Source organism: Cetorhinus maximus, chromosome 15 (assembly GCF_964194155.1).
Source record: "Cetorhinus maximus chromosome 15, sCetMax3.hap1.1, whole genome shotgun sequence".
Lineage (NCBI taxonomy): Eukaryota > Metazoa > Chordata > Chondrichthyes > Lamniformes > Cetorhinidae > Cetorhinus > Cetorhinus maximus.
Window position 1 is genome coordinate 55,123,023 of NC_135893.1, and position 27,128 is coordinate 55,150,150.

A 27,128-nucleotide genomic window follows, 5' to 3' on the forward strand; every position below is an offset into this window, starting at 1 on the left:
GTATTCTGTTTCTCAAGTGGGGGGACTCCTGCTGTTAACATTGGCCCCAGGAAGCCAGTCAACATGCGCAACCCTAAGACATAGTCATAGTGAGTACACTGACTGGATGCGGAGTCATTGTGGAAGTTGCTGCTTCTCTGTTGCTGCTGGAGGGTAGGTTGCTGCCATCAATTCCATCAAAACTCACGGCCACCTCTCTTTTCTCTGTCTGGCATCCGTTGGTCATATTGAGCCGGAGCCCAATCTTTGCAGGCACCAGATCATGGCTGGTATCAGATTGAGAGAGTATGCAGTATTCATCACTGTAACTGTACCCACCATCCGGATCCTGGGGCACCATGGACAAGGTAGCAATAGCTAGGTCCTCAAACAGCAACCAGCTCTCAGCCCTATTCTGACCCTCAGCAAGCACAATGGGCAGGTTCCCACTCAAACCAGAAATTCTATCACAATATTCCAGCATCGAAGTGGAATAAAAACTTTTGCTGGACTCATTGTGATAATTCCTCTTTACATACATGGCATCTGCATCAAAGTTATGTTTGATGCTGTCTGGGTTTAGGGACAATGTGTGATTGATTGGGATGGGCTTTAGGTAGGCGATGTTAGAAACATCTTCAACCCTGGGATTCACAATCACTAAGTCAGCTTCACCTTCCAATGGTCTCTTCATCTCTCTCACCTCCTGGACTGAGCATCCGCCAGGGTTTTGCCGAGTGATTGATTGGTTATTGTGGATCCATTCCTAAAAGACAAAGTCAAAATTAGACAGTATTTCTACATCTTCTGTTGCAATGTTGCACAAGCTTGCTTATCATCCATTGGTGCTGCTACTGAGTAGCTAGGTTCCTCATTCTCATCCCTCTTCTAAGTTGCCTCCTATCCTATGGGAAAAATCTCTAATCCTCCTTCGATGTGCCCCACCGCTGTCCCCCAAACACCCATAAAGATGGGGATCAGAAATTATCTATTTGTATGAACTGATGAACTGCAACACAGTCATACAGTACCAGGGTGCCAACACTCTGCCCCTCAGTGTTAATCTCTAGGAGGGTTTGACGGATACAATTTAACTGACTGTTTTTCACAGCCCCTCACTTTCTCTCGCTGTCCTCAATTTTAAAACCATCTTTGTTTCCAAAACTCTCCATGGCTTTTTTTTTCATCACTATAACCTCCTTTGGAATTCCATCCCTAAACTTCTCTGCTGCTTTCTTCTCCTTGAAAACCTAATTCTTTGACTAAACCTTTGACTAAGGCCTTCTGAGCTAATATAGTCCTTCTGTGCTTGGAGTCAAAAATGATTTTTTTTTTATTCGATCATGAGGTGAAGCACTCTGGCAAGGCCCAGCACTTTATGCCCATCCATAACTGCCCTTGAGCTATTAGTGGTGAGCTGCCTTCTTGAACCGCTGCAGTCGTGTGTGGTGTAGGTACCCAAAATGCTGTTAGGGAAGGAGTTCCTGGATTTTGGTAATACTTTTATTAAGTGACTTGGTATGTTTTGCTATGTTGAATGGGGATGTTCGCTGATGATTGCACAATGTTCAGCAACATTTGCAACACCTCAGATACTGAAGCAGTCCATGTCCAAATGCAACAAGACTTAGACAACATCCAGGCTTAGGCTGGCAAATAACCAGTAACATTTGCACCACACAAGTGCAAGAGAGAACCAATCCATCGCCCCTTGACATTCAATGGCATTACTATCATTGAATCCCCCACTATCAACATCCTGGGGGTTACCATTGGCCAGAAACTGAGCTGGACTAGCCATATAAATACTGTAGCTACAACGGCAGGTCAGTGGCTAGTAATCCTGCAGAGAGTAACTCACCTCCTGACTCCCCAAAGCCTGTCCACCAGCTACAAGGCTGCTCTAGTGCAGCTGCAACAACACTCACGCAGCTTGACAGCATCCAGGACAAAGCAGCTGCTTGATTGGCACCCAAATCCACAAACATTCACTCCCTCCACCACCGATGCTGAGTGGCAGCAGCGTGTACCATCTACAAGGTGCACTGCAGGAATTCACCAAGGCTCCTTAGACAACACCTTCCAAACCCACGACCGCTACCACCTAGAAAGACAAGGGCAGCAGACACATGGGAACACCACCACCTGGAAGTTTCCCTCCAAGTCACTCACCATCCTGACCTAGAAATATATCGATGTTCCTTCACTGTCGCTGGGTCAAAATCCTGCAACTGCCTCCCTAACAGCATTGTGGGTATACCTATACCACATGTACTGCAGCGGTTTAAGAAGGCAACTCACCACCATCTTCTCAAGGGTAATTAGGGGTGGGTAATAAATGCTGGCCTAGCCAGTGACACCCACATCTTATGAACGAATAAGAAAAATGTTAAAGCTGCTATATGAATGCAAGATGTTTTTGTTGTTATTGTCCTGGCCTACGCAACCATGAGGTGTTTCACTGGCCAGCCTGACTCTGCCCTGACCTGCAATCTACACATATGGGAATTATCTGGCAGTGGTCAGAAGTGGAAACCCTAGGTGATATTGTTTCCTGCAGCTAAATATTCTGGGGATAACTGCATAGCCTTCTTACCAACCCACCAGCAGCCAGGTCATGTGGACCAGATGCCTGGGACTTCCCCTCCCTGACAGTATGCTACCTTTACCCAGTAAGCTTTGGGGTCTGAGAGTAGGTAACCTCAGTTGTGGGTGTAATTGCATAGAGCATAGCTGCCTTTACCTTGAAGTTTCCATTGTGTTCACTGTAGAGTGGCTGGAAAAAGGTGGCTGGGTTTGGAACATGAATCCATACCTTATTCACAACACTAGAAATGGATAGAAATTAAAACTGAAATTAACATATTTAATATATATTAATTGGATAAAAGACATCAAATATTTATCATATACTGTGAGTGAGAATGCGGGTGGTGGGGAGGAGATCTTGTCACTGACAAGGTTGGTAGATGCAGAAAATGTGTCCTTAAATGAAAAGAGCAAATGAGAGAAAACATTAAGTCATCAAAACAGAATGAGAGTGAGAATGAACGTCCTACATAAATGGTGACTGGAATATGGGCTCATTTCCCACAAAATGTGATGAAAACCTAGTCATTCACTGAGAAAAATCAGAGAACTACTTACAGAGGAAAAATATTAATGAGTTGGGGAAAGGGTAGGGAATGAGGACAGGGTGGCTGTTATGGACAGAGAAAAGTGGTGGGATAACTTTCCCCTTTCTCCTTACCTCTGGGATGTCTGCAGCAAGATGTGCTTTACAGGGAGTGTTTTAATCCTTTTTTGTGCTATGATTTCCAGTAATAAACACAAAGCAGCTTTCAGGTAAGTTTAAATCAAAAGGAAATAATGTTTATTCACACAACACTCCGAAATGTAAATGCTACGAAACACACTCACTCCCTCATGCACACAGGCATACGCACAAGTAAAGATAGATTCTAGAGACAAAGGTCCGGATTTTTGCCATGAACTGGCCGACGTTTCTAAGTCCCGCCTCCAACTTGGCATTTCCCACCATCGCCTGGGTGGATTGGAGTCAAAGAAATTACAAGAAGTAAATCACATGTCCAAATCTCAGTCCTTTAAAAATGCACGCATAGCAGGTCTGGATGAGTTCTCTCACATTATTCTTTGGGTGAATGGAAGTTGGCAACTTTTGGGTCTCCAGATAAAGTCCTGGCCAAGATTTGTAGAGGCGAACCTTTGCAGGTGAAAATGAATTGGTCCCCCTCTCCACTGCCTGGGTTAGCTGGTTGTTAGGCAGAATTCTATTTTTGCTGGAGGATGGTCCCTCTTGTTCTGTTGGTTTGCAGACTCAACAGTGTCCCCACCCCCCTGCCACCATTCTGGGAGCACAAGAATTTGTGATCTGGAGTTGGTTTTGGTCATGTGACCCCCATGATCAACATCTTCATTGTCTACCTTGTTCAAAGTTAGAAGCTACTGCTAACTACACAATGGGGTTTTAATGGTAGCTGTTCACACCTACTTGTGATAAACTAGTTCCCCTGCATGTTCTTTGTCAAGGGTTGAAACTTGCAGACAGTGCATCTGGGAGGCTTATTGATTTTGAGTTTAGGTAAATATCCAGTAAATTCACAAGGGGTTTCACGTTCTGAATAATAGCAAAATACTGCAGATGCTTGAAATCTGAAATAAAAACAGAAAATGCTGGAAAAACTCAGCAGGTCTGGCAGCATCTGTGGAGAGAGAAATGGAGCTTCTTCAGACTGAATTTGAATGTTTATTCAAAAGTGGGCACCCATCCACTGTCATTTGCATTTTAAGAGCTTTCCATAAGCATCGTCAGATATAAGTTAATCCGTTGTACAGAAAGTCAACTGACCCTTTTCAGCTACCTTGGGCAGCATTTTGACTGCATTTTAAAGTCAGTATCTTGAAAGTTGGAAATATGATGTTCTTGCAGGCATGACATGACCAACACAACTCTCTGAAAAAAGGGAAAAAAATGAAATTCCTTCATATTTCCTTTTTGGTTTATTACATCATGGAGAGTAAAAAAAAATCGGTAATAGATAATAGTGATCATTCACACAATTTGTTCCTTGCTCTCCTCAAAGACATGTCCATTAACCTTTTACAGCTTACTTGTAACTTTTTGCTTCTCACTTACAATTTGGAGTGCACATTATCCTTATGATGAGGCAAAAATAAAGATTTTTCTTTCTTTGGTCATAGTGCTTGGGAGTTAGGAAGTCTAGAGAAATGAAAAGAAACTTGACGCCTTCTGTGCCTGTCCCACCTTTAATTCTCTTTAAGTCTTGCCAAAGGGCATTACATTCTTATTAATAAAGGCTGGTGGTTCTCCTAATAATCTTACTCAAAAATACTGATTTCTGGTGACTGACTGGTGTGTGCAAATTCTGGTTACTACAGTCTGTAACTGTTTCTGCTGTTCGTACTATAGCCTGACAAGATTTTAACCATTTGACTGCTGTCTGCACAACCCATGGTTTAAACATTTCAATTTCAGGCAAGTAGGTAATCCTGATTTCAAGGGTAATATTAGCTGTTAGACTGCCTCTCAGCACATGCAGTGAACCTTCCTCCTGCATTTTGTTCCTCTTGAGGTTTAAGTTTGGGTGTCCAGGTTCAGATGGCCTGAAACTGGAACCTCAAAAATCTGCATGTCTGAATCTTCAGTGACAAAACTGCATTGACTTTATTTTCAGTCCTCTGATGGTTTTCACAGGAGTCTTTTCATTTTCCTTATACTACTGTCCTTCTTTCCTATAGTGGTGGGGTGGCTTTTCCCCTGACTTGTCCCATGTCCTCTGGGACACTATGGACCCCCTCCCCCAATGGCTGCTCATCTTCCCCTGCACTTCTCTGCGGCATTTAGATTAGGTGATGCCTCTTCCTCACTTTCTGCTTGCCTGTTTGGGAACTTTTTTGATCCCTATTTAAGTCCTGAAAGAAGATTTCTGCCAACCACACTTCTGGTGAATTTCCTTCAACCCTTTTACCCTAGCGTCTTTGCTTTCCTCTAGCCCTGTTTCAGCCACTTTAAATTCCACAAGCTCTCGTTTCTGGCCCTTTTTAATTCTACTGGTTTTCCTTCAGCCTCCTTAATCCTTACTGGCTCTATTGACTCCTGTGGGACCTTTGAAACTTCCTCAGCCCTCTGCATCCATGCAGAATTTTGCATGTCCCCATCTGTGTTCCCGGTCTCAGTGGACTGTCCTGGACTCTTTAGGGATAATACCTTCCAACTCGCTAAATCATTACTTAATAAAAGATCCAGTCCCTGCATGGGCAGGCTTGGGATCACTGACCATCACTAGCCCCATAACTAGCTCACTCTGCAGGTATATCTTTATTAAAGGAACCTGTACACATTCTCCAGTGAGTCCCTTAACCAGCACACTGGCATTCACTTTGCTTTCGGGCAGAAAATCTCCATCTCCTGCCTTGAGCAAAGTTTGCAAACAAATATTACCTCTGAGAATGGTTATTTCTTTTTCACGTTTCTGGTAAAAGCTGGGTATCATTTTCCTTTTAAATGCAAATTCCTGACAGACTTTTGGGTCAGTTGCCATAACATTTGAGCATAGGCTGACTACTTTCATAGCTACAGCCACGGGTTTAACCACAGAGACCGCTGTAATGCCAGCAGTCCATCTTTGCATGTCTGGGCTTACATAATGGAAGCAAGTTGGATGAGTCCCTTCCTGACTTCTCCTCCTAAAAATTAGAGAGCGGTTTGCCTTTTCTACCAGTTCTCCTTCGTCTTTTGAGTTTTTCTCTCCATTTCCTTCTACCCTTTCACTTCCATCCCATTTCTCATTGTTCTCTCACCAGACCTCCGGTGATTATTGGGAAAGGTTTTCCTGCATTAAAGGGTCTGTGCTTCAGTTCATAATCGTCTGTCATGATAGCAGCAGCTCTCACTCATATTTTTTGTTCCTCGATATGAGACCTTATATTAACTGGGACACAGTTTTTAATTCCTCTAATAAAATTATTTTACATAGGTTTTCGTTAGAGGGTTCTAATTTTAGTGATCTTACCCAGTGATGAAACGCCATGTGTTTCCCTCTCTCAAACTCAGTGTAAGTTTGGGCTGGTCATTTTTGGAAGTTTCTGAATTTATGGCAGTATGCCCTAGTACTAGCTCATTGGCGTTAAAAACGGCAGTTTTCATTTGTTCATAATCAAGAGAGCTCTCTCTTCTGATAACGTGGAATAAGCTTCATGAGCACTTCTAACTAATGCAGCAGGGTCCAATTGTCCTTTGGCCATTTTAGTCCTTTTGTTATTTTCTCAAAGGGAATGAAGTAGGATTTGACTTCCTCCTCTTCACTAAATTTGGATACTAGCCATAAATATATCAGAAAATCAAAACACTGCTCTGAATCCGAGAGAATTGGAATTTCTAGTGGTACCTTCGCTATTCAATCTCAGTTTCACCTTTTCCAATTCAAACGGTCTGATTTCTCTGTCTTCCGCTGAATTCTCTCTTCCTTTCTCTTTCCTGTCACTACTCTTTTTTTCCTCTGCATTTCTCTTTGCTCTTTTCCCTTTATATTTCAAACTCTAATTCCATCTTTCTTATGGCAATTTCCATCTCTGTTTGGATCCCATCTAACATTACTTTGTCAGTTTCTGATTCTAGGTTTGCTTCCTCTGCCTCCAGTTCAATATCAAAGTGATTGGCTGGGATTTTGATGATTTTGGCTTTTTTTTCACTTTAGGTCTGCTTAACTATAACCCTTAAATCTTCAATATTTAATGCTTTTAATGCAGTCCAAGTTACCTCACCATGATCTACAAAGGTTTTAGCATAAAATGTGGCTATCTTAGATAATTAGTACAGTGAACCTACAAGAAAGCCTGCTGATTGATTTTTTCCTTTTATTTTCTAGGTTCCAGTAACCAATTTTAAACTTCCAACTTAATTGCCATCAAATGTGTTCAAATCCGGACTCAAGCCCCAATCTGTTAAGGACGGGGAGAGGCGGTGGGATAACATTTTCCCTTTCCCCTCACCTCTTGGTTGGATGCAACAAGATGCATTTTAGAGGGAGTGTTTTAAACCTTTTTTGTGTTGTGATTTTCAGTAATAAACACAAATCAGGCTTTTGGGTAAGTTTAAATCAAAAGGAAGGATAATATTTATTGACACAACACCCCAAAATGTAAATGCAATGAAACACACACACACCCCCATGCACATATACAGGCCATTGTCAGCTTGCCTCCAGTAGCCTAGACAATAATTATTAATAGCCAATCCTTATACTTATGACCGTACATGTGGTGCCTTGTAAGCCATGACCAGTACACTGGGAACATTGAGGTTTGTAGTGTCCATTTAGCTTCTGTGCAGCAGATTGATTGTTTACTCCTCCTTCTGTTTTCACAATCCTTTGTGAGGATCAGATAGCCATTAAGACCAACTGCACTGCAGCACCAAAACTTAATGGATTCTCACCTGAATGCACACCTTTAGCAAAGAAGCAAAGCTCGTTCATTGTGCATTAGACCCTCGAGTTCAGCACTCAGCTGAGCCATGTTCTCTATGGTTTGATGAGGAAATTAATAGGGTGCCCCTTCAATTGGCCCAAAATTGTTTTGTGGAACTCCTTCCATTCGCCTTGAGACATCTCCCATATCATTATTTTCAAGCTTATTTTTCCAACTGTGTCATTGGTCACTGGATGCGAACATGGTGCTCATTACATTCATAAGTACATTCTTCAATGTTGATGACCCCATGCCCTTTGTCAATCTGACCCCATCCCTTCTCCAGGCCACATGCACCTTTGCTTTTTGAGACCCCCCCCACCACGAGACCATCCAATAGCACCCCCCATGACTTTTCAGCTACTGAGATGCAGAATACAGATGCCTCCCCTGAATATTATTGTGCCCTCTTTCTCCCAGTACTATTACTCGAACCCCCGGACCAAATGTCTTAGTTGACTGACCACATCCTACACACAGCTCTGTGCCTGATCGTCACTGCTCAGAAGGGCTTTCCCCCACTCAAATCTGGGACCAAGATATGCATACCATGCAGAGCACTCTAACATGGCCCGTACAGCCCCAGGACAGCCTCTGAAATATGTCCCTGCAGCATGGCCACAGTCCCAGGACAGCCTCTGAACCTTCCCCAGACAGTCTTTTAAACTTTGCCCCCAGATAGTCTTTCACTCTTCACTGGACGGTCTTAACTTTTGCCCCTGAACATTCATTCATTCTTCACCAGAGAATCATTTGATTTTTGCCACCGGACAGTCTTTTAACTTTTGTTCCTGGACAGCCTTTCATTCTTCACTGGATAGTCTTTCACCTTTTGTCCCCAGATACTTTTGCTCTTCCCCTCTGTTCTTTGCCCACCCCTAGTTCTGTCTCCATCTATACTTCCCCTTTTGTCTACCCCCACTTCCCCCCACCCTGAGTCCCGTCTCCATCTCACCCTCCCTACTCATCTTCGCACTCCCAGTCCTGTCTCCATCTGACCGCCTCCAACCCCAACCCCCGAATCCTGCCTTGGCCTGACCCCTCCCTGACGGTTGTGTCTCCCATGCCCAGACTTGGTGCAGCTTGTGCCACAGACACACAATATATGTAGTAGTGACAGGATTAAAGGAAGGTGAAAGCAGCATCTACTGACCTCCCAAGTCGTGGATGAAGTGAAGCATGCTGGGTGCGTACCACTTATGTATAGCCATAAAGCAGAATGTTCTAATTAGCTGCTGATGGGGCACTTAATTTGGAGGAGAACATGATTCTGGTGAGTTGACCTTTAATGAGCATTCATGAGAAATAAATCAATGCAAACGGGGTTCCTGACATTGCTCAGCAGGAAACTTGACCCTCCTTTTACCTGCCTTGAAAGTCTGGAGAACAAAATTCCAAACTTTTTCTGCTGAAACTGATATTTTTCATTCGCGCCGAATTTAGTGCCCCCACCTGCCACAATTCTCACCACTGGCATGAACAGAAAATTCCACCCCTGGATAGGTTCTCTCTCCTGGTTCTTTGGGTGGATGGAAGTTGAAAGTCTCTAGGTCTCCAGACAAAATTGTAGCCAAGTTTTGTAAGAGACGAACCTTTGCAGGTGAAAACGAGTTAGTCCCTCTCGCTGCTTGGGTTGACTGTTGTTAGGCAGGGTTCTGTTCTCCTTGCAGGAGGATGGTCCCTTCCTAGTTCTGGGAGCAAAATCAGTTGTGATCTGGAGTCTGTTTCAGTAATGAAATACTCCATAGATACCCCATAGAGCAATACCTCCATCATCCACATAACTGGTTTGAAGTTAGAAGCCACTGCTACACAATGGGGCTTTAGTGGTGGCTGTTCACACCTACTTCTGATAAATTGGTTTCTCTGTGCCTTTCTTTGTCAAGGGTTGAAACTCGCAGACACTGTGTCTGGGAGGGTTATTGATTTTGAGTTTCAGTAAATATCCAGTCAATGGGAGGTGTAAATCCACAAGAGGCTTCATTTTGTGAATGCCTATTCAAGGGAGGGCATCCTACCCACTGTCATTTACATTTTAAGAACTTTACAGAAGCATGTTCAAACACAAATTAATCTTTTGTCTGTGCAGAAATCAGAGAAGGTCACCTGACCCCTTGGCAGCCATCTTGGGCAGCATTTTGACCACTTTTAAAGTCAAATTTTGAATGTCAGCATCGACTGAAGTCTGTATCTTGAAAGTTGGGAATACAATACCCTTGCAGCCATGACAGGACCATCACTGTGATGGATGGAGTATAATGTGGGGAAGTGTGAGGTTCTTTATTTTGGTTGTAAGAATAGAAAAGCAGAGTATTTTTAAAAGGCGTGAAACTTTTAAATGTTGATGTTCAGAGAGACTGAGTTCTGTTGGAGTCTTCTGGACTTGAAACATTAACTGTATTCCTCTCAGCAGATACTTACCTGGCAGGGGAGAGACCATGAGCATGGTTCTGCCAAGGCAAGGTCGGGAAGCAAAGGCTATAACCAATCGAAACCCATACCATGGGGTATCTAACACCGTCCGAGTCACGGTGAAGGACAGCGAAGGAGGATCACCTATGGATCGGGCCTTCTTTGCCAGGAGGATACTGTTGAAGGCGTGCGGCTTTGAAGCTCCGGAGATCTACACCCTGCAGGACTTCCCCAGCGCTGGATTTTTCGACGTGACGTTCAAGCGGGTGGCAGACTGCGTCCAGCTCCTGAGGGTGTTCGAGGAGAAGAGAGACCTGCCGGAGATGAAGATCCTGACGGCGGAGCCGCTCTTTGCTCTGCCGTTGCAACGGGACCGGGTGGTGACGGTGCATCTGTACAACCCCTTCGTCCCTGTCGCCGACGTGGTCACCTTCCTCACCAGGTACTTCGATAAGGTGGGGAGCGGCACCGAGATTCGAGACGACTTGGGGATCTGGACAGGCAAACGCCAGTTTAAGGTCACGCTAAAGACCGACGGTAAGGGACCACTTTCCACCCTCCTTCCAGATTCGCTATCGGGGGAAACCGTGACTACCTGGTCTACGCTGGGCAACCCAAGCATTGTCGCTCATGCGGCAAGGCTGGTCATGTGGCGGCCAACTGCAGCGCCTCCCTCTGCAAGATCTGCAAACAGGAAGGGCACCAGACAAAAGACTGCAAACAGGCTAAGTGCTGCAACCTGTGTGGCGAGGCAGGTCACCTCTACAGGACCTGCCCCAAACGCTGCCGTACTTATGCACAGGCAGCCAAAGCCAACGAGGGGGAAGCAGAAGAAATGCATCGTGTCACTCCAACCACCAAGGCCCCCAGGGAGCTCACCGGGACAAAGGAGGACACAGAGAGAAACAAGGTGGAGGAAGAGATTGAGGCAACAGATAGCCAATCAACAGAACTACCCCCTGAACCTCCCAGTCCTCAGGACAGCGAATCAATGGAGGAGGAGGCAGCAGTGGAAAAGCAGCAAGGGGAGTGGCAGACGGTGAAGAGAGCCAAAAGGAAGGAGGAGGGAAGAAGAAGCAAAGCCACTTCCCAGACATGTGGCAAGAGGCGTCTCCCATCCGACATGGATGACAAAGGCAGCAGTTCTTCGGATGAAGAAGTGCCAGAGCGGCACCGACAGAAGAAGCGGCCAAGCTCCAGGGCGTTGGAGGACGAGACACCTGAGCTCCAGAACATTGGAGACAACAAGGAGACCAGCGCATCCCAACTTTGCCTGCAACCCGAGGAGGCCAGTGCACCACAGCCCCAGGAATCTGGGAGCAGTGAGGCAATCATCGCACCCCAGCTCCGGGAAGCCGGGAACAGCAACGCCCCAGAGGGGGTGAGTTTTGGAGAAGTTTCTCCAGCAAAGGTCCTCTCAAAACCCGCTCTCTACGCGAACCCCCAGATGCCACCTGAGCAGAACACTGCCAATGGGAACTTCCTCAGCCCATCCAAAGTGAAGGATTTTGAGCTCACTACGGGTATGAAGGAGCAGACTAAAGGTCTGTGACTCTCAGAGACAACAGGTTTGGTAGGAGAATAAATGCTTTAAAATAGGTTTAAAGATTGTATCCATATATGTGCGTAGCATTAAATCTACTACGTGATGTGTTGCGACCTTGGACTACCTTGCCAAGGTCAAAGCCGACCTGTTGTTTCTGCAGGAGTGTGCGATACCGCACCTCAGCTTCTACAGGCAATGGTCACGATGGTGGTCCCATGGGCCATCGATCTGGTCGGGCGGAAACGACTCTCGTTCCTCCGGCCTGGGTATTCTGCTGCGGGGAGGCAACTTCACCGTCTCCGAGGTTAAGGAGGTGGTGGGTGGGCGCCTCCTCGTAGCAGACGTAATGTACAAGAATGCTCCACTCCGGTTAATTAACGTGTATGGCCCGTCACAAGGGGCCGAGCGACTGGAGGTTTTTCAGCAGCTCCCACTGCTGCTGGCGACCTCCAGACCGGTCATTCTGGGCGGTGACTTCAACTGCATCATCGATGCGGCTGGACGATCCGGCAGGGCCGACAGCAGATTGGACACTACGTCCAGATCCCTGATGGAAACAGTTAAGGATGCCAAGCTGCACAACGTCTTCAGCAACCCTGCAGACGGAGCGCAGCGTAGATACACCTGGTCGCAGCCAGACGGGTCCATCCATTCTAGGATAGACTTCCTGTTTGTGTCCCGTGCATTCACAGTCAGATCCACCGACGTCAAGCCGGTGTTTTTCTCTGACCACTGCCTCCTACTGGCGGACTGCCACTTAGAGAAGGACCAGAGGGTGGGCAGGGGGGCATGGAAGCTAAATGTGCAACTGCTGACCCCAGAGAACATTGAGGAGCTCAAGAGGGATTACAAAGGTTGGAGAACCGTGAAACCCCTCTTTGAGTCCCTGACACACTGGTGGGAAGCGATCAAGGGAAACATCAAGAGGTTTTTCATCCTCAAAGGCACCCAGAAAGCTAGAAAGGAACAGAGGGAAATGTCTCGACTCCAGAAAAACATGCAGAATCTGCTCCGGCTGCAGTTGATGGGGGTCGATGTCAAGGAGGAACTCCAAGAGGTGAAGTGCCAGCAAGCCTCGCACTTTGCCTCGGAGGCCTCCAAGATCATCTTCCGTTCCAGAGTCCGCTCCGTGGAGCAGGATGAGGCATGCTCACGTTTCTTCTTCCAAAAGGTACACACAGAGAGCTCTGTGATCAGCAGCCTGAAGGAAGAAGACGGCTCAGTAAAGTCATCGCAGTCCGACATTTTGAGGATCAGCAAATCCTTTTATGCCGGATTGTATGACGTGAAGCCCATGGACAGCACGGCCTCCCAGTCCTTCCTGTCCTCTATCATGGAGGTCTTAGACAACAGTACGCGGGAGAGCCTGGACAAACCGCTAACTCCTGATGAACTGACTAAGGCCCTTGAGTCCTTCGAGAAGAGTAAAACTCCCGGAAGCGACGGCTTGCCGGCGGAGTTGTATTCGGCTCTGTGGGACTGGATTGGCCCAGACCTGCTAGAAGTGTACGAGAGTATGCTTCTGGCTGGCAGCATGTCAGAATCCATGAGGAAAGGCATCATCACCCTCATCTACAAGCACAAGGGGGGAAGGGAGGAAATTAGAAATTGGCGACCCATTTCACTGTTGAATGTGGACTATAAGATTCTGTCCAAGGTCATCGCCAATCGGGTCAAACCTGCTCTGGAATTGGTGATTCACCCTGACCAGACCTGCACTGTGCCAGGCAGGAAGATCTCTGACAGCCTCGTGCTGCTCAGGGATACGATTGCCTATGTACAGGACAGGGGTGTGGATACCTGCCTCATCAGCTTGGATCAGGAGAAGGCCTTTGACAGAATATCGCACACCTACATGGTGGATGTGCTCTCCAAAATGGGGTTTGGGGAGGGAATTCGAAATTGGATCCAACTGCTCTACACTAACATCAGTAGCGCAGTCTCAGTCAATGGGTGGGAAACAGATAGCTTCCCGATTAAATCTGGAGTCAGGCAGGGCTGTCCTCTCTTGCCTGTTCTTTTCGTGTGTTGCATAGAACCCTTTGCCGAGTCCATCAGGAAGGATCCAGGCATAAGAGGAGTGACGATTCCAGGCAGTGGAGGCACTCAGGTAAAAGCCTCCCTGTACATGGATGATGTCGCCGTCTTCTGCTCGGATCCGCTGTTGGTGCGCAGACTGATCCACATCTGCAACCTGTACGAACTGGCCTCGGGAGGCAAGGTAAATCGTGGGAAGAGCGAGGCCATGTTCTTTGGGAACTGGGCTGACCGATCCTTTGTCCCCTTCACTGTCAGGGCTGACGGCCTGAAGGTGCTGGGGATATGGTTCGGAGGGACCAGGGCATGCGTTAGAAACTGGAAGGAGCGAGTGTCTATGGTGAAAAGGAAACTGGGCATGTGGGAGCGACGCTCCCTCTCCATTGCGGGTAAGAACCTGGTCATCAGGTGTGAGGCACTCTCGCTGTTGCTGTACGTGGCGCAGGTCTGGCCCATTCCACACTCCTGCGTGGTGGCGATCACTCGAGCCATCTTCCGCTTTATCTGGAGGTCAAAAATGGATCGTGTCCGCAGGGACGCGATGTACAAGCCTCTAGATAAAGGGGGAAAAAACGTGCCCAACATCGCCCTCATACTGATGGCCACCTTTGTGTGTGGCTGCATCAAGCGGTGCGTAGACCCTCAGTACGCAAACACCAAGTGTCACTATGTGCTGAGGTTCTACCTGTCCCCGGTGTTGCGAAGGATGGGTCTGGCCACGCTGCCGCGGAACGCTCCAAGTAGTTGGACCGTGCTTTACCACCTGTCCCTCGTGGAAAAATTTATGCAGAAAAACACCTTTGACCACAAGTCCATCAGGCAGTAGTCAGCACGTAACGTCTTAGAGGCCCTGTGGGAAAAGGAGAGGGTGGATCCTGTGGGATGGTTCCCCGAGCAGACTGTCAAAGTCATTTGGCAGAATGCCTCATCGCCAGAACTTTCCAACAAGCACCAAGACGTGGCTTGGCTGGTGGTGAGAAAGGCCCTTCCTGTCAGATCCTTCCTACACGCCAGGAGTCTCACCCCCTCGGCACGTTGCCCTCGAGGTGGCTGTGGTGGGGAAGAGACCATTGTTCACCTCCTTGTGGATTGTGCCTTTGCAAAGAAGGTCTGGAGAGAGATGCAGTGGTTGCTGTCGAGGTTCATCCCAAGCAGTTCTGTGACACAGGACTCTGTGCTCTACGGGCTGTTCCCAGGGACACACACCGAGACAAACATCAACTGCAGCTGGAGGATCATCAACTCGGTGAAAGACGCGCTTTGGTCTGCCCGAAACTTGTTGGTCTTCCAGCACAAAGAGTTGTCCCCGACCGAGTGTTGCGGACTGGCACAATCCAAAGTCCAGGACTACGTGCTGAGGGACGCACTAAAGCTTGGGGCAGCCGCCGCAAAGGCGCAATGGGGAAGGGTCGCTGTCTAAGACCTTTCTGCCACAGCGCACCGAGGGGCTGGGAACTGTTTAAACCCCCTCGGGCTGTACAGCTCAAAATGAAAGGCTGTAAATGATTGTAATATTGTTTGTACTGATGCACCTGGTGATACATTTTGTTAAAGTTGAACCGGATTGTACCCTTGTAATGGTGTTTTTGAAATGGTTTGGAATGTGGTTGAAGATACTTTATGAATAAAGTATATTTTTGCAAAAAAAAATGTTCAGAGAGACTTGCATGTACTAGTACAAGGATCACAAAAATTCAGCATGCAGGTGTAGCAAACAATTAGGAAAGTAAATAGCATGTTGGCCTCTATTGCAAGGGGATTGGAGTACAAGAACAGGGAAGTCTTGCTGCGGTTATATGGGACAGTTGAGAATGCTGTGAGGAATTTTGGTCTTCATATTTAAGGGAAAATTTACTTGCACTAGAGGCAGTACAGCAAAGGTTTCACTAGATTGGTCCCCGGGATGAGAGGGTTGTCCTATGATGAGAGGCTGAGTAAATTGGGTATATTCTTTGGATTTTAGAAGTTGAGAGGTGATCTTGTTGAAACATTCAAAATTAGGAAGAGGCTTGACAGGATAGATACTGAGATGTTGTTCCCCCTGGCTGAGGAATCTAAAGCATGGGAACACAGTTTCAGGATAAGGAGCCAATCATTTAAGACTGAGATGAGGAGAAACTTCTTCACTCAAAAAGTTGTGAATCTTTGGAATTCTCTACCCTAGAGGGTTGTGAATGCACCATCATTGAATATATTTAAGGCTGAAATATCAGGTTTTGATCTCTCAGGGAATCAAGGGATATGGGGCGTGGGCAAGAGAGTGGAGTTGATGCCCAGGATCAGCCAGGATCATATTGAATGGTGGAGCAGGCTCGATTTGCTGTATGGTCTTCTCCTGCTTCTATTTCTTATGTTCTTATGGGACCAGAGTGTGAGATGTGAAGGAAGCACTAGCACTAGCATGATGGGCTGAATAGCCTCTTCTGTACTGTGATTTGTGCATTTCTAAAAGATTGGTTCCTGACATTATCAGTCACTAAACACTGGGAGACCGTTACTGGCTCCAATTAGCACTAGGATGATTGGTACCGGCTCCAATGACATTGGAATAGACTGTTGCTGGTTACAATGACACTGAGAGAAACTGTTACCGACTCCTATGATATTGGGAGAGACTGTTGCTGACTCCATTGACACTGGGATGGACTGTTACCAGTTACAGTGAGCACTGGGAGAAACTGTTACTGGTTAAAATGAGACCTGGGGTAGACTTTCTGGTTCCAATGACACTGGGGGAGACAGTTACCAGCTCCATTGACACTGGGATAGACTGTTACCAGTTTTATTGAGCACTGGGATTGACTGTAACTGGCTCCAGTGGGCACTTTGGAGAGACTATTATAGGTTGAATTAAATAGACTTACTGTGTGTGAATCCTGAAGTACAGAAATACGAAAATGATGACAACCAACGAGAGTGGAGCCAGCAAAACAAACAACAGGCTGCTCTGCTTGGAAGGACTGTCCACAGCTTTAAAGGAAAGAACAGAAATAAAGTATTTATTATTGGGGTAAATCATGGGGCCAACTTCACAGAACGTTGTTGGTTGGGGATCAGTGGGGAGTGGGAATGAGGTATGGAATTGTCTACTTTCTTGAAACACCAGTAATTTGAGAGTAATTTGTCTCATACATCATGTGACCTGGGTCACTTGATAGAGATTCCTTAAACATTTTATTGAGAAATTTGGATTATTAAGAAATGTTCATTAACTTTAAACTCTCAGTGCCAACACTCCAGTGTAAACCTCAGCACAGAATAAAGCTCTCTTTACCTTGTCCCATCAAACACTTCAGAACAGGTACAGCAAAGGCTGGGTGCAGAGGAAAACCCCCTCTTCACTCTCTGTTAGGCATTCCAGGGCAGGTATAGCACAGGGTAGACATAGAGTAAAGCTGCCCTACACAATTCCACGAAACAATTCCAGTGCAGGTACAGCATGGGTTAGATACAGAGTAAAGCTCCCTTTGCACTGTCTTGCTAAACATTCCCAGGGGAGGTGCAACATGAGTTATATACAGGGTAAAGTTCCTACAATTAATAAGTTACATATTTTACAATAACATGCTCACATTTATTTATTGAGATGTCTTTTTCAGCCTTGATTAATGGCATCCCGCAATGCTACCAAAACCCAGGACCAACCCCCCATTACATAAACTCAGCACCTTGCCACGGATTTTGTGGTCAGTTAATATACAACAGGACCATGAATTGCCCTTTTTGCTCTATAGATTCGTAGAACTTTTTTTATTCATTCATAGGATGTGAGCATTGCCACTCAGGCCAGTATTTATTTTCCACCCTAATTGCCCTTGAGAAGGTGGTAGTGGTGAGTCACCTTCTTAAACCACTGCAGTGCAGGGTGTTGGTACTCCTACAATGCTGTTAGGGGGAATGTCCGGGATTTTGACCAAGCCACAGTGAAGGAACAGCGATGTATTTCAAAGTCGGGATGGTGTGTGACTTGGAGGGGAACTTGCAGGTGGGGTTTCCATGCAACCTGCTGCCCTTGTCCTTCTAGGTGATGGAGGTCACAGGTTTGGAAGGTGACCTCGAAGGAGCCTTGGCAAGTTGCTGCAGTGCATCCGTAGATGGTGCACACTGCCGCCACTGTGCGATACTGGTGGAGGGAGTGAATGTTTAAGGTGATGGATTGGGTGTCAGTCAAGCAGGCTGCTTTGTCCTGGTCGGTGCTGAATATCCTGACTATTGTTGGAGCTTCACTCATCCAGGCAAGTGGAGAATATTCCTTTATACTCCTGACTTGTGCCTTGTAGATGGTAGAAAGGCTTTAGGGAGTTAAGAGGTGAGTGACTTGCTGCTGAATTCTTAGCCTCTGACCTGCTCGGTATTTTTGTGGCTGGTCCAGTTAAATTTCTTGACAGTGCTGACTTCCAGGGCGTTGATGAGCATCACTGAGCAGGTTATTGCTGAGTAAGTGTCATTTGATAGCATTGTTTGACATTGTCCATCACATTGCTGATGATTGCGAATAAACTGATGGGGCAGTAATTGGTCAGATTAGACTTTTCCTGCTTCTTTCTGGACAGGACATAACAGGGCAATTTTCCAAATTGTCAGGTAGATGCTAGTGTTGTAACTGTCACATCTGTCACTGGAACAAGTTAGCTAGAGGCGGTAGCTCTGGAGCACATCTTCAGCACCACTGCCAGGATGTTGTTAGGGCCAGGAGCCTTTGCTATATCCAGTACCCTCAGCCTTTTCTTGATATCAAGTGGAGTGAGCCAAATTCATTGAAGACTGGCAGCTATGATGATAAAGGATAGGCCATTTAAGACTGAGATGAGGAAGAATTTCTTCACTCCAGGTGGTGAATCTTTGGAATTCTCTATCCCACAGGCTGTGGAAGTTCAATCATTGAGCATGTTCAAGACCGAAATCAATAGATTCTGTGGAGACTAATGACATCAAGGAATATGGAGATAGCGCGGGAAAGTGTAATTGAGGTAGATGATCAGCCATGATCTAATTGAATAGTGGAACAGACTCAACAGGCTGAGTGGCCTACACCTGTTCCCATGATGGGGACCTCAGGAGAAAGCAGGGATGATTCATCACCCAGCATGTCTGACTGTAGATAGTTCCAAACACTGCAGCCTTGTCTTTTGCACTGATGTACTGGACTCTGTCGTCCTTGAGAATGGGAAAGTGTGGAGCCCATCCTCCTATTGTTCAATCATCCACCACCATTCATTACTGCATTTGACAGAACTTTGAACTGAAGGCTGAAAAGAAAATCATCTTGCTGTTTGCCAGCTATCTAAAAGAAAGAGCCACATGTTCCATTCCCTTTGCAGTCTCAATCCAGCATGGATGACTAAAGAATCCCCAAGTAGATCTTCTATGGGGAATTTTCCCAGGTGAACAACATCAGGTGGCCAGTACAAACAATCCAAACACACCCTAAAAAAACTGCCTTCCAAACTCTGCATTGCAGAACAACTCTTTTGGGCCAGTCAACTGCAGTCTTTTCCTATGACGAGGCGAGCACTGAAATTTGGTTTAGCATGCAGTGAGCACCATCTACTCGCAAACTTGCAACATACACAATGTGGCCAGAGGAAGACCAGAGGTGGTGCAGCTGCAGAAGTTTCCCTAAGCATCAACAACAAGAATAATAACAACAATAATAACAGTAAGAATGTCAGTTCTGTAGATGTCCATGCCAGTCTCGCATTGGACTCTTCAGTTATGAGAGGACCCACATAAAACAAAGATTACAATTTGGACATACTTGAATAGTGAGTCTACTACAACAGTCACAATCCAGTTCAATGTGAAATGAGTTTGAAGCATTCTCTGCTCATTTCCTCATCCAAAGCTGTGGTTGGTGCACTAATTCAGAATTGCTAGTATAAGAATCAGTAATGAAAAATGGTATGAATAGGTAAGGCTAGAGATTTAAAATGAGACAGCACATCAAACTGAGAACTTAGTCTTCTTTGAAAATCAGAGCTCTGTAAGTTGAGGGAACAAGGCAAGGAGACTGGTGAGAGAAATAGAGAAACATACAGAATGCCAAATATATAGAGGAGCAAGGGAAGAGAGAGTGAAACAGTGAAGAACAAACAGAATGTGGGAGAAGCACAGATTTATAGAGAGACTGTTAATTGAGTGTTTAATTGTATTCAGGTGGTGAGGATTCACTTGTGTTCCAATATATAGGAACAAACTGAAACTGTGCTTTTTAGGTTAGGAGGTGCACATTTGTAATGTGTATCTTTGTGAACAAAAGCTTATAACTGTGTAAAGGTTAGGCTCCAGTTCTATCCTTCACCCCCTTGCTATCTGAGACAGAAACGAGAAAGGGAGTGAATGAGAAGAACAGATAAATCAAGTGAATGACAAAGGAGCAGAAAGAGAGACAGGTAGGCACAGAAAAAGAGAGAGAGAGAGAGAAAATCAGAAGAGAGCCCTGTCCGCTAATATTCCAAATTGGTACTAGGTAGCAGTACACTTACCAGGGTTTGTCTTCCATTCTATTTCTGAGCTCCACGTGCTCCAGCTGCCATTATATGTTAGATTTTCTAAAGGTTTGCTGCGGACCCTTGCTTTATAATTAGAGTCTGGTTCCAGTTCTGTTTCCTCGATAACCAGATGCCGGATATCGTTAACATTCCTTTTTACCTTTACATCCTAGAGATAAAAAAGAGATTCAAATAGGATGCAAAATGGAACACAGGATAAAAATTACCTTGAAACAAAGAATATGGTTATCATAAATGGGAACTTTTCAGAACAGCGCTGGGAGGTTTAATTACGTAGGCATAGGGATTTCTAACGTAAATGTAAAAGGAGGCCAAAGAAAGCTGTAAAGAATATTGACAAGATGGGGAATGGCCTAATAAGTGGCAGATGGAATTCAGTGTAATTGAGTGTGAGGTAATGAATTTCTGTTAAAAAAAATCAGTAATTATATTCCTAGGGTACAGACAGAGTTACTGCAGATTTACCAGGATGTTGCCCAATATGTGGAGACACAAATGAAAAGAAAACCTTGAAAAATTGTTCCTGTTTTTGTAATGCAAGTTAAGGAGCAATATAATAATTTTAGCAATTATGATATGATAGTTAAGGGTAGATAGAAGCAGGCTGTTTCGAGTGGTTGAGAGTCAAGAAATAGGAGTCATAGATACATGATACATTAGAGAGTATTTAGAACAGAGGGCAGGAGAAGCTTCTTCAGAGTCGTGAGACTTGAATTCATATTCAGAGTTAATGGTTGGGCAGAAAGTGCCCACATTTTAGATGAAACTGGATGGATGAAAGATGAAGGATTCAAGGGATCTGGGAACATGTTGGGTAAATGTGATTAGAACTATTTGCTTATGTGGAGGGTAAACATCGTCCCAAGCTGGTTGGACCAAATGCAAATGGCTTGTTTTTCATCATCTTGTAACTTCTACATATAAAAAGCAGGGCAAATCTAGGGCACTAAAATGGAAACTAGTTTCAGCCTATAGTTTTTGGTCTGATTATCCTCTACCCTGCTATATAATTAAAGAAATTAGCATAGTAAGGGAGGAGGTTTTAAGTGGCCTGGCAGGCTTAAAAGTACATAAATCTCCAGGCCCAGATGAAATGTACCCTAGGCTGTTGAGTGAGGCAAAGGAGGAGATAGCAGGGGCGCTGGCAATAATTTTCAATATCTCTCTGGTCACAGGAGAGGTGCCAGAGGACTGGAGGACAGCCAATGTGGTACCATTATTCAAGAAGGGAGGAAGGGATAAACCAGGGAACTACAGAGATAAAAACAAAAAACTGCGGATGCTGGAAATCCAAAACAAAAACAGAATTACCTGGAAAAATTCAGCAGGTCTGGCAGCATCGGTGGAGAAGAAAAGAGTTGACGTTTCGAGTCCTCATGACCCTTCAACAGAACTGAGTAATATTAGGAGAGGGGTGAAATATAAGCTGGTTTAAGGTGTGGGGGGTGGGGGGTGGGGGGGTGGGGGGTGGGTGTGGTTGTAGGGACAAGCAAGCAGTGATAGGAGCAGATAATCAAAAGATGTCACAGACAAAAGAACAAAGAGGTGTTGAAGGTGGTGATATTATCTAAACGAATGTGCTAATTAAGAATGGATGGCAGGACACTCAAGGTACAGCTCTAGTGGGGGTGGGGTGGAAAGACTAACAGGGCATAAAAGGTATAGATTTAAAAATAATGGAAATAGGTGGGAAAAGAAAAATCCACATAAATTATTGGAAAAAACAAAAGGAAAGGGGAAGAAACAGAAAGGGGGTGGGGATGGAGGAGGGAGCTCAAGATCTAAAGTTGTTGAATTCAATATTCAGTCCGGAAGACCGGAATGCTTCCAATCTCCACCCCTCCATCATTTGCACATGGTCCATCTCTGACACTTCCCTTCCCTTCCTTAATAGACTGGTGATAGACTGTCCATCAATATCCATTTCAAGCCTACCGACTCCCACAGCTACCTTGACTACAGCTCCTCACACCCTGCTTCCTGTAAGGACTCCATCCCATTCTCTCAGTTCCTTCGCCTCCGTCGCATCTGTTCTGATGATGCTACCTTCAAAAACAGCTCCTCTGACATGTCCTCCTTCTTCCGTAACCGAGGTTTTCCACCCACGGTCGTTGACAGGGCCTTCAACCGTGTCCGGCCCATCTCCCGCGCATCCGCCCTCACGCCTTCTCCTCCCTCCCAGAAACATGATAGGGTCCCCCTTGTCCTCACTTATCACCCCACCAGCCTCCGCATTCAAAGGATCATCCTCTGCCATTTCCGCCAACTCCAGCATGATGCCATCACCAAACACATCTTCCCTTCACCCCCCCAGCGGCATTCCGTAGGGATCGTTCCCTCCGGGACACCCTGGTCCACTCCTCCATCACCCCCTACTCCTCAACCCCCACCTATGGCACCTCCCCATGCCTACGCAAAAGATGCAACACCTGCCCCTTCACTTCCTCTCTCCTCACTGTCCAAGGGCCCAAACACTCCTTTCAAGTGAAGCAGCATTTCACTTGCATTTCCCCTAACTTAGTCTACTGCATTTGTTGCTCCGAATGCGGTCTCCTCTACATTGGAGAGACCAAACGTAAACTGGGCGACCGCTTTGCAGAATAGCTGCGGTCTGTCTGCAAGAAAGACCCAAACCTCCCTGTCGCTTGCCATTTTAACACTCCACACTGCTCTCTTGCCCACATGTCTGTCCTTGGCTTGCTGCATTGTTCCAGTGAAGCCCAACGCAAACTGGAGGAACAGCACCTCATCTTCCGAGTAGGCACTTTACAGCCTTCCGGACTGAATATTGAATTCAACAACTTTAGATCTTGAGCTCCCTCCTCCATCCCCACCCCCTTTCCGTTTCTTCCCCCTTCCTTTTGTCTTTTCCAATAATTTATATAGATTTTTCTTTTCCCACCTATTTCCATTATTTTTAAATCTATACCTTTTATGCCCTGTTAGTCTTTCCACCCCACCACCACTAGAGCTGTACCTTGAGTGTCCTGCCATCCATTCTTAATTAGCACATTCGTTTAGATAATATCACCACCTTCAACACCTCTTTGTTCTTTTGTCTGTGACATCTTTTGATTAACTGCTCCTATCACTGCTTGCTTGTCCCTACAACCACACCCACCCCCCCAACCCCACTTCTCTCCCCCCACCCCCCCACCTACCTTAAACCAGCTTATATTTCACCCCTCTCCTAATATTACTCAGTTCTGTTGAAGGGTCAAGAGGACTCGAAACATCAACTCTTTTCTTCTCTGCTGATGCTGCCAGACCTGCTGAGTTTTTCCAGGTAATTCTGTTTTTGTCAGGGAACTACAGGCCAGTCAGTCTAACCTCGGTGGCGGGGAAACTATTTGAAGCAATTCTGAGGGACAGAATTAATCTACACTTGGAGAAGCAGGGCTTAATCAATCACAGTCTTGTTTTTGTTAAGGGGAGGTCATGTCTGACCAATTTGATTGAAATTTCAAAGAGGTGACCAGGTGTGTAAATGAGGGCAATGCATTTGACGTAGTCTACTTGGACTCCAGCAAGGCTTTTGATAAGGTCCCACATGGGAGACTGATAACAAAGGTAAGAGCCCATGGGATCCAAGGCAATTTGGCAAATTGGATCCAGAATTGGCTGAGTGGCAGGAAGCAGAGGGTGATGGTGGAGGGGTGTTTTTGTGACTGGATGCCTGCGTCCAGTGGGGTTCCACAGGGATCGGTGTTGGGTCCCTTGCTGTTTGTGGTATATATAAATGATTTAGACTTGAATGTAGGAGAGTTGATCAGTAAGTTCGCGGATGACACGAAAATTGGTGGGGTGGTAAATAGTGAGGAGGATAGCCTTAGATTACAGGAGGATATAGATGGGCTGGTCAGATGGGCTGATCAGTGGCAAATGTAATTTAATCCAGATAAGTGTGAGGTGATGCACTTGGGCAGGACAAACAAGGCACGGGAATACACGATGAATGGTAGGACCCTGGGAAATACCGAGGATCAGAGAGACCTTGATGTGCATGTACACCGGTCCCTTAAGGTAGGGGGACAGGTAAATAAGGTTGTTAAGAAGGCATATGGGATACTTGCCTTTATTAGCCGAGGCATAGAATATAAGAGCAGGGAGGTTATCCTGGAACTGTATAAAATGCTAGTTAGGCTACAGCTAGAGTATTGCGTGCATTATAGGAAGGATGTGATTGCACTAGAGAGAGTGCAGAGGAGATTTACCAGGATGTTGCCTGGGCTGGAGAGTTTTAGTTATGAGGAGAGATTGGATAGACTGGGGTTATTTTTCCTGGAGCAGAGGAGATTCAGGGGGGACATGATTGAGATGTGTAAAATTATGGGGGGCATAGTTAGGGTAGACAGGAAGGAACTTTTCCCTTTGGTGGCGGCATCAATAACCAGGGGCTAGAGATTTAAGGTAAGGGGCAGGAGGTTTAGAGGGGCTGTGAGGAAGAATTTTTTCACCCAGAGGGTGGTGGGAATCTGGAACTTGTTGCCTAAAAGGGTGGTAGAGGCAGAAACCCTCATAACATTTAAGAAGTATTTGGATGTGCACTTGCGATGCCATGGCACACAAGGCTATGGGCCTAGTGCTGGAAAATGGGATTAGAAAGTTAGGTATTTGTTTGACCGGCGCAGACTCGATGGGGCGAAGGGCCTTTTTCTGTGCTGTAGATCTCTATGACTCTATGACACTTCAAGACTGAGTTTGTTCTTTACTTCCCAAATGCAATGTTACGGGAGATCTACTGGAACACATTTAAATAATATGACTTAAAGGGGAATACCGTGAGCAAAATCTTTAGGGATGCAGGCAACACCAATAAAAACAGGGCAATTAGAGCAAAACAATATGACCAGTGTCAGAAAGATTAAGAACAGTTAAAATAACAGAGCAAACAAGGAGCAGACCTAGGTAAGTATGAAAAAGTACAGAATATCAGAGCAGCTGTTTCGAATTCTTGTTTTCCAGGAATATCCAGTTTCCTTGGTACAAAGCTGTTAAGGGGGTTGACTTGTTTGTCCATCTTTTCCCCTATTTGCAAATAATTGTGTTGGATAATTCACTGTGTATAATGTACAAAAATGCAGAATTATTCTTTTATTATTTTTCGGGATGTCTGCGCTACTGACAAGGCTGAAATTTATTGCCCATTCTTAGCTGCAGGCTGTGTGATGAAAGTGCTTCCACAATTCTCTTATGTAGAAAATTCATGGATTTTGACTCAGCAATGATAAAGAAATAGTGATATATATATCCAAATCAGGATACCATGTGTCTTGAAGGGAAACTTGGAGGTGATGGTTTCCTAATGCTCCTGCTGTCCTTGTCCTTCTGGGTGATAGAGGTCGTGTGGGTTTGGGAGAGGCTGCTGAAGAAGTCTTGGCAAGTTGTTGCGGTGCATTCTGTAGACAGTACACTACAATGCTCTGTGGTGGAGGGAGTGGATGTTGAAGCTTCTAGGGCCATGGGATGGAACCTGGAGGGGTGCTTTGTGGGATGGTGATTGTCAGTGAGCAGCAGCTAGAGTCACCCACCTCTTTTGTCTTTTTCTTCCAGTACTCTAGTTCATGCTCCAGAGAGTTTTTCAAAAACGTCACTGCATCATTCTGCCATGTGATGCTAACCTTCCGTGTGGTGGAGTTCACTGTCACAGATAGTTGCCGAGGTGCTTTCAGCTGGACTGCAAGATATGAGTGATCCAAGAGTTAGGCAACAAGATATCAGATATTGTCACAAGAAGAAAAGAGCATCCTGTTGAGAGTGAAATGGAGAAAAAATAACTTTTTTGTATATTATGCGAACAGCTGAATGCACTGAGAGAGAAAGCTCTTCCATTTCAGACATCCAGCTCTAGCATTAAACACTCAGGGCAAGCACAGCATAGCCAGTTAGAGAGTAAGTATTCCCCTTTAAATATGCACTTACTATTATGGAGGAACTACTGCTATGCAGTAAATATGTACAATATTATGGAGGGAGTACCCTTTAAATACACATTTACCATTAAGGAAGGAGTGCCTCATAAATTACACACAATGTTATGGAGGGAGTACCCCTTTAAATACACACACATTGTTATGGAGGGAGCACCTTTTGAATACACAGTTACAGTTATGGAGGGAGTGCTCCTTTAAATAAACAGTGACTGATATAGAGGGAGCGCCCCCCTTAAATTAACACTTACTGTTCTGACATGGCCTAAATGTCTCAGTAGTACAACTGTAAGATGTGTTGGCTTGAATGTTTGACTCAAGAACCAGTCTGAAATTTTGTGCAGTCATGAACCGCAGGAAGTGCATGGTACAAGTGTAGCTGTGAATCCATCCCTCCTCCTCCGTTGGCAACACTGAACTTCTTGTGAAGGTACAATTATTCTTCAGTTTAGAATCCCTGTTTGGAAATGGATCAATTAGAAAGTAAGAGTCCATCAATGTTCTTAATATGGCCTAGGGCATTTGTGGCCACCCCCCTTCAGCTTCCATCATGTGGCCTTAGACGTTTAAGCATTCCCTCCCTCTACCACTGGCACACTTTATCTGTAGTGTGTACTATCTACAGGGTGCCCCTTTTTTTCTTTCACAGGATATGGGAATTTGTTGCCCATCTCTAATTGCCATTTAGAAGGTGGTGATGAG

General features: G+C 45.5%; 1 protein-coding gene across 1 annotated transcript; it reads right to left on the reverse strand.

Moving 5' to 3' along the window:
- LOC144690686 (uncharacterized) lies at positions 1-26,865 on the reverse strand. The gene is made up of 6 exons (XM_078558428.1): positions 26,678-26,865; positions 26,028-26,173; positions 20,470-20,644; positions 16,849-16,954; positions 2,723-2,807; positions 1-745 (listed from the first exon to the last, which is right to left on the reverse strand). The coding sequence occupies exons 1-6, from the start codon at positions 26,790-26,792 to the stop codon at positions 74-76; spliced, it is 1,299 nt and encodes a 432-aa protein (XP_078414554.1). The 5' UTR covers positions 26,793-26,865; the 3' UTR covers positions 1-73.
- Between the last annotated feature and the right edge of the window lie 263 nt (positions 26,866-27,128).

Coding starts and splice junctions, on each gene's coding strand:
- LOC144690686 (XM_078558428.1), bottom strand. CDS start 26,792: ATGCACTTCCTGCGGTTCATGACTGCACAAAATTTCAGACTGGTTCTT. Junction 2,808..16,848: donor TACTTCAGGATTCACACACA/GTAAGTCTATTT, acceptor ATCCATTTCTAG/TGTTGTGAATAAGGTATGGA. Junction 746..2,722: donor AACACAATGGAAACTTCAAG/GTAAAGGCAGCT, acceptor TTTGTCTTTTAG/GAATGGATCCACAATAACCA.